This window comes from Nerophis ophidion, linkage group LG16, assembly GCF_033978795.1.
Source record: "Nerophis ophidion isolate RoL-2023_Sa linkage group LG16, RoL_Noph_v1.0, whole genome shotgun sequence".
NCBI classification, from domain to species: domain Eukaryota; kingdom Metazoa; phylum Chordata; class Actinopteri; order Syngnathiformes; family Syngnathidae; genus Nerophis; species Nerophis ophidion.
The window spans coordinates 41,880,630-41,896,981 of record NC_084626.1 but is presented as its reverse complement, the minus strand read 5'-3'; the positions used below and the strand labels follow the sequence as shown (position 1 = coordinate 41,896,981).

General features: G+C 44.7%; 1 protein-coding gene across 6 annotated transcripts in view; it reads right to left on the bottom strand.

Moving 5' to 3' along the window:
- Positions 1 to 16,352, bottom strand: part of magi1b (membrane associated guanylate kinase, WW and PDZ domain containing 1b) — a 436,989-nt gene that overhangs the window by 140,058 nt on the left and 280,579 nt on the right. For all 6 annotated transcript variants that reach the window (XM_061875249.1, XM_061875251.1, XM_061875250.1 and 3 more), the window contains 3 exons: positions 13,026 to 13,136; positions 9,178 to 9,363; positions 5,423 to 6,073 (listed from right to left, as the gene is read on the bottom strand). In XM_061875249.1, the coding sequence (XP_061731233.1) occupies positions 5,423 to 6,073; positions 9,178 to 9,363; positions 13,026 to 13,136 (948 nt within the window). The remainder of the gene's footprint in view (positions 1 to 5,422; positions 6,074 to 9,177; positions 9,364 to 13,025; positions 13,137 to 16,352) is intronic.

The window sequence follows — 16,352 nt, the reverse complement described above, 5'->3', positions numbered from 1 at the left end:
TCGTATCGGTTGAGAAATGCGGGATATGGAGAGCTGTGTACATTGGGGGTAAATTCCTGGTAATTACAGGTAATCGGGGAATTTTTGGAACCGGGAATAATAATGGCTTGAATGTCCAGGGTGAGTGGAGTGTGTGGATGTTGGACCGGTTCAAATTGTTTGAGAAATGCGGAATAAGGAGAGGTTTGTAAATTGAGGGTAAATTCCTGGTGATTCCAGGTAATCAGGAAAAAATTTGGAACCGGGAATAATAATGGTTTAAATGTCCAGGGTGAGTAGAGTGTGTGGATGCAGGAACGGTTTTAAATGGGATTAGAAATGCGGGATATGGGGAGGTTTGTATATTGGGGGTAAATTCCTGGTAATTACAGGTAATCAGGGAATCTTCAGAGCCGGGAATAATAATGGCTTGAATGTCCAAGGTGAGTGGAGTGTGTGGATGCAGGAACGGTTTGAATGGGATTAGAAATGCGGGATATGGGGAGGTTTGTACATTAGGGGTAAATTCCTGGTAATTCCAGGTAATCAGGAAAAAGTTTCGAACCGGGAATAATAATGGCTTAAATGTCCAAGGTGAGTGGAGTGTGTGGATGTTGGAACGGTCATTCATTGTCAAAGGGAAGAAAATTCCGAGAAATTAAGGGAAAACCAGGAATTGGGAAAGGGTAAACATGTCTTGCGTTCGACATACCAGGAGAGTCGTGGGAGTGAATGGTTGAAAGGTCTGAATCTGGTTTAAAAATACATTAAAATTTAGTTAATTGTAGAAGTATGGATATGTCCTGTGGGCCTTCACATTCTCTCTGTGGACTTTTGACTTTCCTGGTAAGAGTCAAGATTCAAACCCAGAACCTCCAGTCTCTGGGTTCGTACATTTAGACAAATACCTCAGAAACTACAAACCAGTGAAGTTGTCACGTTGTGTAAAAGGTAAATAAAAACAGAATAAAATGATTTACAAAACCTTTTCAACCTATATTCAAATAAATAGACTGCAAAGACAAGATATTTAACGTTCCTACTGGTAAACGTTTGTTATTTTTTGCAAATATTAGCTCATTTGGGATTTGATGCCTGCAACATGTTTCAAAAAAGCTGGGACAAGTGGCAAAAAAGACTGAAAAAGTTGAGGGATCCCCATCAAACACTTATTTGGGACATCCCACAGGTGAATTGGGAACAGGTGGGTGCCATGATTGAGTATAAAAGCAGCTTCACAAACAAGGACGGGGTGAGGGTTCACCACTTTGTCAACAAATGTGTGAGAAAATTGTTTAAGAACAACATTTCACAAACAGCTAATGCAAGGAATTTAGGGATTTCACCATCCACGGTCCATAATATTATCAAAAGGTTCAGTGAATCTGGAGAAATCACTGCACGTAGAGCCGAAAACCAACATTGAATGCCCGTGACCTTCGATCCCTCAGGCGGTACCGCATTATAAAGTGACATCAGTGTGTGAAGGATATCACCACATGTGCTCAGGAAAGCTTCAGAAAACCACTGTCAGTGACTACAGTTGTTCGCTACATCTGTAAGTGCAAGTTAAAACTCTACTACGTAAAGCGAAAGCCATTTATCAACAACACCCAGAAACGCCGCCGGCTTCGCTGGGTTCGATCTCATCTAAGATAGACTGATGCAAAGTGGAAAAGGGTTCTGTGGTCGGACGAGTCCACATTTCAAATCGTTTTGGGAAACCGTGGACGTCGTGTCCTCCGGACCAAAGAGGAAAATAACCTTCCGGATTGTTCTAGGCGCACTGTGATGATATGAGGTTGTAATTAGTGCCCAAGGCATGGGTAACTTACACATCTGTGAATGCACCATTAATGCTGAAGAGTACATACAGGTTTTGGAGCATTCAAGCAACGTTTTCATGGACGCCCCTGCTTATTTCAGCGAGACAATGCCAAGCCACGTGTTACAACAGCGTGGCTTCGCAATAAAAGAGTGCAGGTACTAGACTGGCCTGCCGGTAGTCCAGACCTAAAACATATTTCTGTAAGAGCCATATAATATTTTTATTAGCACTGAACACAACTAAACACGTGCATTTTTAAGTAAGACCAACAGGTCTCTTATTCTGAAGCTAACTGTGGCGGGGTGTGTGGCCTGCGGGCCTGCAGCGAAGCGGGGTGTGCCAGGATCGGCCTCGAAATCAGCGACAGGTGTGTACACGGCCCACCTGGGCCTTGTAATCTAATCACCTGTCGCTCTGTTATAAGCAGCAGCCAGGAGGAAAGACGGGGTTGGGGCTGGAGCCAGAGCGCGAGCGAGAAGTAAAGAGAAAAAGAGAATTGCTGGAAAGCAACTGAGATACTTATTGAAAAATAAAACAATATTGTAACCCTGAAACAGGCTCTCATGTCGGTGCTTGGTGGTCTGAAGAACCCCCCTGGAGGGCAAGCCCCAAACTAACCAATAATAAATGAATAACTTCTTACCATTAACGCAACTTCTTGAACAGGTGCGGTAGAAAACGGATGGGAATGTTTTATATTTTGAACGTTATTTTTAACACTGTGATTACAAGTGGAATTATTCATTACTTATCGTGTTAAGCAATGTCAGCTCAGATTTACCCGAGAACCAGATGCAGTCATCAAAAGAGCCACGTCTGGCTCGCGAGGCACAGGTTCCCTACCCAATGGTGTAAAGGATATCACCGTTCAGAGAATCTGGAAAAATCACTGAACGTAACATTGAATGCCCGTGACCTTGAATCTCTCAGGCGGTACTGCCTTATAAAGCGACATCAGTGTGTAAAGGATATCACCACGTGGGCTCAGGGACACTTCAGAAAAGCACTGTCAGTAACTACAGTTTGTCGCTACATCTGTAAGCGCCACTTAAAACCTAATATGCAAAGTGAAAGCCATTTATCAACAACACCCAGAAACGAAATTCCGCCTGAAAAGCTTCTGAAATGGGTCTCCTCTGTTCCCAAACGCTTACTGAGGGTTGTTTAAAGGAAAGGCCATGTCGGTGCTTGGGGGGTTTGAAGAACCCCCAGGAGAGCAAGCCCCACACTAACCAATAATAAATAAATAACTTCTTACCATTAACGCAACTTCTTGAACAGGTGCGGTATAAAACGGATGGGAATGTTTTATATTTTGAACGTTATTTTTAACACTGTGATTACAAGTGGAATTATTCATTACTTATCGTGTTAAGCAATGTCAGCTCAGATTTACCCTAGAGCCAGATGCAGTAAAAAAAAGAGCCACATCTGGCTCGCGAGCCACAGGTTCCCTACCCCTGGTGTAAAGGATAACACCACACGGGCTCAAGAACACTTTAGAAAAGCACTCTCAGTAACTACAGTTTGTCGCTACATCTGTAAGCGCCACTTAAAACCCTACTATGCAAAGTGAAAGCCATTTATCAACAACACCCAGAAACGAAATTCCGCCTGAAAAGCTTCAGAAACGGGTCTCCTCTGTTCCCAAACGTTTACTGAGGGTTGTTTAAAGGAAAGGCCGTGTCGGTGCTTGGGGGGTTTGAAGAACCCCCAGGAGAGCAAGCCCCACCCTAACCAACAATAAATAAATAACTTCTTACCATTAACGCAACTTCTTGAACAGGTGCGGTAGAAAACGGATGGGAATGTTTTATATTTTGAACGTTATTTTTAACACTGTGATTACAAGTGGAATTATTCATTACATATCGTGTCAAGCAATGTCAGCTCAGATTTACCCGAGAGCCAGATGCGGTCATCAAAAGAGCCACTGGTTCCATACCCTCTGGTGTAAAGGATATCACCGTTCAGAGAGTCTGGACGAATCACTGAACGTAACATTGAATGCCCGTGACCTTGGATCTCTCAGGCGGTACTACCTTATAAAGCGACATCAGTGTGTAAAGGATATCACCACTCTGGCTCAGGAACACTTCAGAAAAGCACTGTCAGTAACTACAGTTTGTCGCTACATCTGTAAGCGCCACTTAAAACCCCACTATGCGAAGTGAAAGCCATTTATCAACAACACCCGGAAACGAAATTCCGCCTGAAAAGCTTCAGAAATGGGTCTCCTCTGTTCCCAAACGTTTACTGAGGGTTGTTTAAAGGAAAGGCCATGTCGGTGCTTGGGGGTCTGAAGAACCCCCAGGAGAGCAAGCCCCACACTAACCAATAATAAATAAATAACTTCTTACCATTAACGCAACTTCTTGAACAGGTGCGGTAGAAAACGGATGGAAATGTTTGATATTTTGAACGTTATTTTTAACACTGTGATTACAAGTGGAATTATTCATTACTTATCGTGTTAAGCAATGTCAGCTCAGATTTACCCGAGAACCAGATGCAGTCATCAAAAGAGCCACAGGTTCCCTACCCCTGGTGTAAAGGATATCACCACATGGGCTCAGGAACACTTCAGAAAAGCATTGTCAGTAACTACAGTTTGTCGCTACATCTGTAAGCGCCACTTAAAACCCCAGTATGCAAAGTGAAAGCCATTTATCAACAACACCCAGAAACGAAATTCTGCCTGAAAAGCTTCGGAAATGGGTCTCCTCTTTTCCCAAACGTTTACTGAGGGTTGTTTAAAGGAAAGGCCATGTCGGTGCTTAGGGGTATGAAAACCCCCCAGGAGAGCAATCCCCACACTAACCAATAAAAAATAAATAACTTCTTACCATTAATGCAACTTCTTGAACAGGTGCGGTATAAAACGGATGGGAATGTTTTAAATTTAGAACGTTATTTTTAACACTGTGATTACAAGTGGAATTATTCATTACTTATCGTGTTAAGCAATGTCAGCTCAGATTTACCCGAGAGCCGGATGCAGTCATCAAAAGAGCCACATCTGGCTCGCGAGCCATAGGTTCCCTACCCTCTGGTGTAAAGGATATCACCGTTCAGAAAATCTGGAGAAATCACCGAACGGAACATTGAATGCCCGTGACCTTGGATCTCTCAGGCGGTACTGCCTTATAAAGCGACATCAGTGTGTAAAGGATATCACCACGTGGGCTCAGGAACACTTCAGAAAAGCACTGTCTGTAACTACAGTTTGTCGCTACATCTGTAACTGCCACTTAAAACCCTACTATGCGAAGTGAAAGCCATTTATCAACAACACCCAGAAACGAAATTTTGCCCAAAAAGCTTCAGAAATGGGTCTTCTCTGTTCCCAAACGTGTACTAAGGGTTGTTTAAAGGAAAGGCCATGTAACACAGTGGTAAATATGCCCATGTGCCAACTTGTTTGCAATGTGTTGCTACCATTAAATACTAAGGTAATGATTATTTGCAGTCTATAGAAGTTGAAAAGGATTTGCAAAATCATTGTATTCTGTTTTTCAACGCGGCAACTTCACTGGTTTTGGGTTCCGTACAAACTTTCAAATCGAATCGCAATTTTCGGGTAGAAAAATGGGGGAGAAATCCCGCTCCACTCACCTCTCTGCACCAGCATGGTGACCTCGCTGCCTTTGGGACACTTGCTGAGCAGGTCCACCACCTGGTTGTGAGACATGCTCTGCACGTTCCTCTTGTTCACCTCCACGATGATGTCGCCCTCCCGCAGCCCCCGGCAGCGCGGGTAGTCCACGATCTGCTTCACCCGCTGCCCTCCGCCCCCCACGCTGTCGGCGATGGTGAAGCCGAAGCCCTTGTCTCCTTTCTCCATGTGCACGGTGATGAGCTCCGGCTGCGTGGCGATGGAGGAGGCCAGGTGGACCACGTCGCTGTAGCCGCGCTGCGAGGACGTGTCGGACGCCGCCTCGCCGGAGGGGCTGCGGGAGCGCGGCAGGCCGTTGAGGGGCGCCCCGCCGTTGACGGCGCCGTTGTTTTTGCCGTGGCCGGGGGGTAGTTCGTAAATGTGGTTGGCGGGCTCCCCGCCGTTGACGATGATGGGCTCCTTGTTGTCCAGGATGGCCACGGAGGTGACCAGGCTGGTGTTGGGGTCGTCGGGGTCGAAAGGCAGCGGGTAACCCCGGCAGAGCTCCAGGTTGACCATGGAGTCGATTGGGATGGACTGGAAGATCTTCACCACTTGGGCGTGGGTGTAGCCCAGCACGCAGATGTCGTTGACGCTGACTATTACATCACCTTGGAGGGAGGGAGAAGGGGGCGGGGCAAAGCTTTAATCTTTAATGAAGGTTGACAAAATCAGCAAATCCGGTTAAAGGCCTACTGAAAGCCACTACTACCGTTTATATATCAATGATGAAATATTAACATTGCAACACATGCCAATACGTTTACTAAATTGCGATTTTAAATTTCGCGCGAATTATCCTGCTGAAAACGTTGCGGTATGACGTGTAAGTTAATGAATATTTTGCAATTTCTTCAAATAATAATGGAGACGTCAAAGAAGAAAGATGTAGGTGGGAAGCGGTGTATTGCGGCTGCCTTTAGCAACACATACACAGCCGGTGTTTCCTTGTTTACATTCCCGAAAGATGACGGTGAAGCTTTACTATGGAACAGAGCGGTTGCTTGACATGTGATGGGGAACATGGTTCCCCACCACATGTCAACCGGTAGGTTTCGGTGAGAAAAATGGTGGTAATAAGTCGGCTCTTACCGTAGACATGAGCGGAGCTTGCGTCGTTCCTCGTGCACCTGTGAAAGAGGCAGCTGCGGACTGTTTTACCTCCTCCGACCGGTCGCCCCTGAACGTGGGATACTTTCACCGTGGAGGAGGGGGGGAAAAAAGCTCAGCCCGGCCCCAACGGCTGACTTTGTTTTCGCCTCGTCGAGAAACGTGCATTCCCTCAAACACACTGGCGGTCACCACACCCGTTCTCACACCCCTCCGACTTTCATAATCTCACAAAAACACTACTAACCCAATAAGCAGATAAGGGATGTTCCAGAATTATCCGAGTAAATGTGTCTAATAACATCTGAATCGCTCCCACTGCCCAATCTTTTTTTTTTCTTTCTAGTCCTTCACTTTCACTTTTCTCATCCACAAATCTTTCATCCTCGCTCAAATTAATGGGGAAATCGTCGCTTTCTCGGTCCGAATCGCTTTAGCTGCTGGTGGCCATGATTATAAACAATGTTCAGATGTGAGGAGCTCCACAACCCGTGACGTCACGTGCACATCGTCTGCTACTTCCTGTACAGGCAAGGCTTTTTTATTAGCGACCAAAAGTTGCGAACTTTATCGTGGATGTTCTCTACTAAATCCTTTCAGCAAAAATATGGCAATATCGTATGACACATAGAATGGACCTGCTATCCCCGTTTAAATAAGAACATCTCATTTCAGTAGCCATTAAAGACGTACTGAAACCCACTACTACCGACCACGCAGTCTGATAGTTTATATATCAATGATGAAATATTAACATTGCAACACATGCCAATACGGCCAATTTAGTTTACCTAATTGCAACTTTAAATTTCGCGTGAAGCGTGCGCGTGACGTCTCGGATTGTAGCGGACATTTTGATCCAGCACCGATCCCAGCTATGAATCGTCTGCTTTAATCTCATAATTACACAGTAATCTAGACATCTAAATTGCTGAATATTTTGCAATTTGTTCAAATAATAATGGAGACGTCAAAGAAGAAAGATGTAGGTGGGAAGCGGTGTATTGTGGATGCCTTTAGCAACACAAACACAGCCGGTGTTTCCTTGTTTACATTCCCGAAGGTGAAGCTTTACTATGGAACAGAGCGGTCAAGCGAACATAGTTCCCTACCACACGTCAACTGGCAGGTTTCAGTGAGAAAATTGTGGTAATAAGTCGGCTCTTACAGTAGACATGACTGGGGTTTGCGTCATTCCTCGTGCACCTGTGAAAGAGGCAGCTGCGGACTGTCTTGCCTCCTCCGACCGGCAGCCCCCGAACGTGGGATGCTTCCACCGTGGAGGTGGGGGAAAAAAACTGACTTAGCTTCGCCTCGTCGAGAAACGTGGCTTCCCTCAGAGACACTGGCGGTCACCACACCCGTGGCCACACCCCACCGACTTTCAGGTAGGACTATATAATCTCACTCAAACACTAGTAACACAATAAGCAGATAAGGGATTTTCCAGAATTATCCTAGTAAATGTGTCTAATAACATCTGAATCGCTCCCACTGCCTTTAGTTTACTAAATTCTAATTTTAAATTTTGCGCAAAGCGTGCGCGTGACGTCTCGGTTTGTAGCGGACATTTTGATCCAGCCCCGATCCCGGCTATAAGTTGTCTGCTTTAATCGCATAATTACACAGAAATCTGGACATCTAAGTTGCTGAATATTTTGCAATTTGTTCAATTAATAATGGAGACGTCAAAGAAGAAAGATGTAGGTGGGAAGCGGTGTATTGTGGCTGCCTTTAGCAACACAAACACAGCCGGTGTTTCCTTGTTTACATTCCCGAAGCTGAAGCTTTACTATGAAACAGAGCGGTCAAGCGAACATGGTTTCCCGCCACATGTCAACCGGCAGGTTTCGGTGAGAAAATTGTGATAAGTCGGCTCTTACAGTAGACATGACTGGGGTTTGCGTCATTCCTCGTGCACCTGTGAAAGAGGCAGCTGCGGACTGTCTTGCCTCCTCCGACCGGCAGCCCCCGAACGTGGGATGCTTCCACCGTGGAGGTGGGGGAAAAAAAACGGACTTAGCTTCGCCTCGTCGAGAAACGTGGCTTCCCTCAGAGACACTGGCGGTCACCACACCCGTGCCCACACCCCTCCGACTTTCATAATCTCACTAAAACACTAGTAACACAATAAACAGATAAGGGATTTTCCAGAATTATCCTAGTAAATGTGTCTAATAACATCTGAATCGCTCCCACTGCCCTCTCTTTTTTTTTTCTAGTCCTTCACTCTCACTTTCCTCATCCACAAATCTTTCATCCTCGCTCAAATTAATGGGGAAATCGTCGCTTTCTCGGTCCGAATCGCTTTAGCTGCTGGTGGCCATGATTGTAAACAATGTTCAGATGTGAGGAGCCCTACAACCCGTGACGTCACGCGCACATCGTCTGCTACTTCCGGTACAGGCAAGGCTTTTTTATTAGCGACCAAAAGTTGCCAACTTTACCGTCGATGTTCTCTACTAAATCCTTTCAGCAAAAATATCGCGAAATGATCAAGTATGACACATAGAATGGACCTGCTATCCCCGTTTAAATAAGAACATCTCATTTCAGTAGGCCTTTAAAGCAGAGTTTTGTCTTCGATCGATAAAGAGCACCAGACCTGTCTCCATTTTCCCGTCCAGGGCGGCGGGTCCGTCCAGGACCAGGCTCTTGATTTGCAGGAATTCGTCCGGCTCGTCGCCGCCCACCACAGTGAAGCCGAAACCCCGGCGACTCTTCTTCAGCTTGGTGTTGATGAAAGTCCCCGTTAGCTCCGACCGGTTCCGGGTAAAGAACGGCTTTCCTCCTGAAAACAAAACAAAACAAAAAAAACACGGCTGGTTAAATTTGGATGGAACTAATGCGCAACCTTTACGAGCACAAACTGAATTATTCAGCTTTTGTTGGAAAACAAAACAACGGTTGAGAAGAATTGGACTTTAGAGAGCGAGTGCTTATTGGTTTGAAACGTCTTAACGGATGCTGCGGGGACCGACAGGTTTTTTTTTGCGGCCCGCGTGAGGAGTTTGCCGAGTTCAAACCCCGTTTCCATATGAGTCGGGAAATTGTGTTCGATGTAAATATAAACAGAATACAATGATTTGCAAATCATTTTCAACCCATATTCAGTTGAATATGGTACAAAGACAACATATTTGTTGTATTTTTGCAAATAATCATTAACTTGAGAATTTGATGCCAGCAACACGTGACAAAGAAGTTGGGAAAGGTGGCGATAAATACAGACAAAGTTGAGGAATGCTCATCAGACACTTATTTGGAACATCCCACAGGTGTGCGGGCTAATTGGGAATAGGTGGGTGCCATGACTGGGTATAAAAACAGCTTCCCAGAAAAATGCTCAGTCTTTCACAAGAAAGGATGGGGCGAGGTACACCCCTTTGTCCACAACTGCGTGAGCAAATAGTCAAACAGTTTTAATAAAACGTTTCTCAAAGTGCAATTGTAAGAAATTTAGAGATTTCAACATCTACGGTCCATAATATCATCAAAAGGTTCAGAGAATCTGGAAAAATCACTCCACGTAAGCGGCATGGCCAGAAACCAACATTGAATGACCGTGACCTTCCATCCCTCAGACGGCACTGTAACAAAAACCGACATCGATCTCTAAAGGATATCACCACATGGGCTCAGGAACACTTCAGAAAACCACAGTCACTAGATACAGTTGGTCGCTACATCTGTAAGTGCAAGTTAGAGCTCTACTATGCAAAGCGATAGCGATTTATCAACAACATCCAGAAACGCCGCTGGCTTCTCTGGGCCCGAGATCATCTTAGATGGACTGATGCAAAGTGGAAAAGTGTTCTGTGGTCTGACGAGTCCACATTTCAAATTGTTTTTGGAAACATTCGACATTGTGTCATCCGGACCAAAGGGAAAGCGAAACATCCAGACTGTTATCGACGCAAAGTTCAAAAGCCAGCATCTGTGATGGTATGGGGGTGCATTAGTGCCCAAGGCATGGGTAACTTACACATCTGTGAAGGCACCATTAATGCTGAAAGGTACATACAGGTTTTGGAACAACATATGCTGCCATCTAAGCGCCGTCTTTTTCATGGACGCCCCTGCTTATTACAGCAAGACAACATCAAGCCACGTTCAGCACGTGTTATAACAGCGTGGCTTTGTAAAAACAAGAGTGCGGGTACTTTCCTGGCCCGCCTGCAGTCCAGATCGGTCCCCCATGGAAAATGTGTGGCGCATTATGAAGCGTAAAATACGACAGCGGAGACCCCGGACTGTTGAACGACTGAAGCTCTACATAAAACAAGAATGGGAAAGAATTCCACTTTTAAAGCTTCAACAATTAGTTTCCTCAGTTCCCAAACGTTTATTGAGTGTTGTTAAAAGAAAAGGTGATGTAACACAGTGGTGAACATGCCCTTTCCCAACTACTTTGGCACGTGTTGCAGCCATGACATTTTAAGTTAATTATTTGCACACAAAAAAAAAAAGTTTATGAGTTTGAACATCAAATATGTTGTCTTTGTAGCATATTCAACTGAATATGGGTTGAAAAGGATTTGCAAATCATTGTATTCCGTTTATATTTACATCTAACACAATTTCCCAACTCATATTGAAACGTGGTTTGTATTAATATGAGCTGCTGTTCTAAAAGTGTCCACTGGATGTCACAATAGCAATTCTTTTAGGCAAGAGCTACACACTAAAGGGTGACTGTGGCTCCTCCTCCTCGACACACATGAAAACTTCAAACCTGCAGTTTTTAAAGTGTTACGCTTCGAACACATCCTCGTACTCCCCCAGAATGTCTCCGTCGAAAACGAGGAAACCTAAACCTTTTGAATAGTTTTTACTTCCGTTTCTTACGGTTTGTTGAGTTAGCTCTAAATTGATACGTAGACCTGACAAAGGAGGAATTTGATACCTGGAAGAGTTTACATGTGTTTTTGTTCCATTTTGCATTTGACATTGTTTATAGGGTAAGTGTCAGAATAATGATATCTAAGTTATCACAAAACCTTGTGTTTCAACAAGTTGTCATCGATCTTACCAACCAAAAGGCTTGTGAAACTCCTCGGATTAGAAGCGACATGAAGGTGTCGGTTTTCTTTGATGTATTGTAATCCAGAGGAAGATTTTGTCTTGACCCGAGATCTACAAAATCCCTCCAGGCACCTTTTCTTTTCATTTTTTTGTCACAAAAGTCCACGGCTGTTTACGACCCCCCGCCCCTTTAGAAACAGCTGTTGCCATGTAATCAAGGAAAGTCCAAATAAAAGAGGAGCCGTACAATCTTTCGTCAGAGCGTGGTGGAAGACTGTACAAAGAGTACAGTCCAGACGTTTCTCCTCAATTGAGCTAAATTGAATTCTGTCTCTGTTTAATTCCTTGCTTCTTTGTCTGTTTAAAATAAGTCAGTTAGGGCGCAATAAGTGTTTAAATTCACTTTCAGTCTGCAACAATTTTTAATTTACGAACGTACAACTCTTTGTTTATGTAAAACTGTTTGTTTATTTTGTTGACCACTGACCGAAGAAATAATAAACTAATAAAGTAATCCCAGAAAGAATGTGATTCAAATTTTAATCCTGGCTTGGTAGATTCACTGAGTATTTGTGATTCTGATTCTGACAAGTTGTAAGAATCGCCGACGGCGGGGCAGGGTTGCAGCGTGCCCTGCCCAAGATGGCGGCAAGGAGGGGGAGAATGCGGATGAGCGGAGAGGTGGGGCGTGCCGGGAGCGACGCCGTCGCAATCAACTTCAAGTGCGTAGATTGAGCGCCGGCACACAATTGACATTTTTTTTCCTCTGGCTGTATAAAAAGGGAGAAGGAGGAGGGATCATGAGAACCAGCAGCAGAACCTGACGAGCGAAAACCACCGAGAGCGACGAAGAGCGAGGAGCGAGCAGGAGAGGAGCAGCTGAAAAGCGAGCCGACCAAACGACAAAGCTTGTCTTATTGAAAAATAAACACGAGTCAAACCTGCAAAGCAGTGTCCTTCCTTGATGGTCCCTGGAACCCGCACGACGACGGAAGGAGTCCGTCACACAAGTATTTTGGCTCTGGGGTTATTTTGCTTTGATGCTTGCTTGAAGAGCGAGTCTGTGAGCGACAAGTCCATGACAGGAGTGCTAAAACTTTCACGTGAGTTCCTAAATCATTTTATTTTCACCTGTTTTTTACTCTAAACTATTTATTTTGTAACTGTCTACTATGATTCCTGACGGTTCACCCTTTCAGTCGTGTTAACCTCCTCTGCTTTGGCTCCACTCACGCTTCCTGTGCTCTTAACCGTTTCCTCTATTTGTGCGCATCCTTGTTTATTTTCCCTCACTCCTTTTTGAGCGCGCTCTTTGTTATTATCGTATTATTTCCTGGGGTCCTAAGCCGACGGTGACAGGAGGATTCACACACAACCACCGATCGAACCGAGGTCAACACAGGTCGGTGTAATATCGAGTCGACTCACGTTTCTGTCCCATCGGAACTGTGGGTCCAGTCGGGGGGTCTCTGTAGGTCTCCTGGTGGTTGGCAGCAAAACTCGCTAGACCGGTGTCTGCAAACGAGTCCTCGATCCATTCTGCAATAGAAAAGAGACATATGTTCTCTAGAAGGGGGCTAGAAAACAACACGGGCGTCCTATGTCTTGAGAAACAAAAACCCTACTGAAGCTCGTACGCTCAGACCAAACACACGCCACAGCTTTCATGAAACGTCAAACACCTGCCGTCGCTCTGTTGACTAACAATAGAGGATCATGAAAAACGGAGAGGCCCGTTTTTGATTAATCACCTTGTTGATGTATCGCGTTGCAGGGCCAGGCTACCGCCTTAATTTACATTCCAGGAAGATGTGAATGTATAATCAATGCCGGGGTGAAAAAGCGGGTGAGGAGATCCGCTTGAAGGTATCGTGGAGGAAAACCAGCAGGTAATCGAGCGCAATCAAACGATTTCTGCCCAGTTGGCGCATATAGCCCCGGGGATGAAAAAAAAGCAACAGTTTGCTGAGATGGTACGTCCTGGTGGAGAGGCGGAGCCAGCTAATGAGCAGCGGGGCAGGACACACTGGAGCCCGGCCCAAGACGGCGGCAAGGAGGCGGGGAATGCGATCAGGTGGCCCCACACCTGATCTCGCCTGTGGCATCGCTCCCGGCACGCCCCACCTCGCCACTCGCTTGCATTGCCCGCCTCCTTGCCGCCATCTTGGGCCAGGCTAGAGCGTGCCCTGCCCCGCTCCTTCTCTCCACAGTCCTTATTGGTAATATAATCATTTCCACTGACACACCCAGCTAAACCAAACTACATGTCCTCACCTTGGGGGGAAAGATTTCATATTATTTCCACAAAACCCAAAACCAGAGAAGTTGGCACGTTGTGTAAATGGTAAATCAAAACAGAATACAATGATTTGCAAATCATTTTCGACCAAAATTCAATTGAAAAAACTGCAAAGACAAAATATTTAATCTTCGAACTGAGAACATTATTTTTGTTGTTGTTGCAAATAACCATTAACTTAGAATTTAATGATGGCAAAAAGTTGGCAAAGGGGCATTTTTACCACTGTGTTACATGGCCTTTCCTTTTAACAACACTCAGTAAACGTTTGGGAACTGAGGAGACCCATTTTTGAAGATGTTCAGGTGGAATTATTTCCGATTCTTGCTTGATGTACGATCTCCGTTGTGGTAGTTTAGGCTTCATAATGCGCCACACATTTTAAACGAGAGACAGGTCTGGACTACAGGCAGGCCAGTTTAGTACCCGCACTCTTTTACTACGAAGCCACGCTGTTTCAACACATGGCTTGGCATTGTCTTGCTGAAATAAACAGGGGCGTCCATGATAACATTGCTTGAATGCTCCAAAACCTGTATGTACCTGTCCGCATTAATGGTGCCTTCAGATGTGTAAGTTACCCATGCCTTGGGCACTAATACACCCCCATACCATCACAGATGCTGGCTTTTCAACTTTGCGCCTACAACAGTCCGACTGGTTCTTTTCCTCTTTGGTCCGGAGGACACTACGTCCACATATTCCAAAAACAACTTGAAATGTGGACTCGTCAGACCACAGAACACTTTTCCACTTTGCATCAGTCCATCTTAGATGAGCTCTGCCCCAGTAAAGCCGGCGGCGTTTCTGGGTGTTGTTGATAAATGGCTATGGCTTTGCATAGTAGAGTTTTAACATGCAATTACAGATGTAGTGACAAACTGAAGTTACTGACGGTGGTTTTCTAAAGTGGTCCTGAGCCCATGTGGTGATATCCTTTACACACTGATGCCGGTTTTTGATGCAGTACCGGCTGAGGGATGGAAGGTCACAGCCTTACCACTTACATACAGGGATTATTCAAGATTCTCTTAACCTTTTGATGATATTACGGAGTTTGGATGGTGAAATCCCTACATTTCTTCCAAAAGCTGGTTGAGAATTGTTGTTCTTAAACTGTTCGACAATTTGCTCTCGCATTGTCACGGGGGCATTTTCACCACTGTGTTACATGGCCTTTCCTTTCAACAATGCTCAGTAATGAATTGATTAACGTGGACCCCGACTTAAACAAGTTGAAAAACTTATTCGGGTGTTACCATTTAGTGGTCAATTGTACGGAATATGTACTGTACTGTGCAATCTACTAATAAAAGTATCAATCAATCAATCAATCAAATGTTTGGTAACAGAGGAGACCCATTTCTGAAGCTTTTCAGGTGGAATTCCGTTTCTGGGTGTTGTTGATAAATGGCTCTAGCTTTGCATAGTAGAGTTTTACCTTGCACTTACAGATGTAGCGACAAACTGTAGTTACTGACAGTGGTTTTCCGAAGTGTTCCTGAGCCAATGTGGTGATATCCTTTACACACTGATGTCGCTTTATAATGCAGTACCGCCTGAGAGATCCAAGGTCACGGGCATTCAATGTTACTTTCAGTGACTTCTCCAGATTCTCTGAACGGACCCGTAGATGGTGAAATCCCCAAATTCCTTGCAATAGCTAGTTGAGAAATGTTGTTCTTAAACTCTTTGACAATTTGCTATCACATTGTCACAGGGGCATTTTTACCACTCTGTTACATGGCCTTTCCTTTTAACAATGCTCAGTAAATGTTTGGTAACAGAGGAGACCCATTTCTGAAGCTTTTCAGGTGGAATTTTGTTTCTGGGTGTTGTTGATAAATGGCTCTAGCTTTGCATAGTAGAGTTTTAACTTGCACTTACAGATGTAGTGACAAAGTGTAGTTACTGACAAAGGTTTTCTGAAGTGTTCCTGAGCCCACGTGGTGATATCCTTTACACACGGATGTCGCTTTATAATGCAGTACCGCCTGAGAGATCCAAGGTCACGGGCATTCAATGTTACGTTCAGTGATTTCTCCATATTCTCTGAACGGACCGTAGATGGTGAAATCCCTAAATTCCTTGCAATAGCTGGTTGAGAAATTTTGTTCTTAAACTGTTCGACAATTTGCTCTCGTATTGTCACGGGGGCATTTTTACCACTGTGTTACATGGCCTTTCCTTTCAACAATGCTCAGTAAATGTTTGGGAACAGAGGAGACCCATTTCTGAAGCTTTTCAGGTGGAATTTCGTTTCTGGGTGTTGTTGATAAATGGCTCTAGCTTTGCATAGTAGAGTTTTAACTTTCACTTACAGATGTGGCGACAAAGTGTAGTTACTGACAGTGGTTTTCCAAAGTGTTCCTGAGCCCACGTGGTGATATCCTTTACACATTGATGTCGCTTTATAATGCAGTACCGCCTGAGAGATCCAAGGTCACGGGCATTCG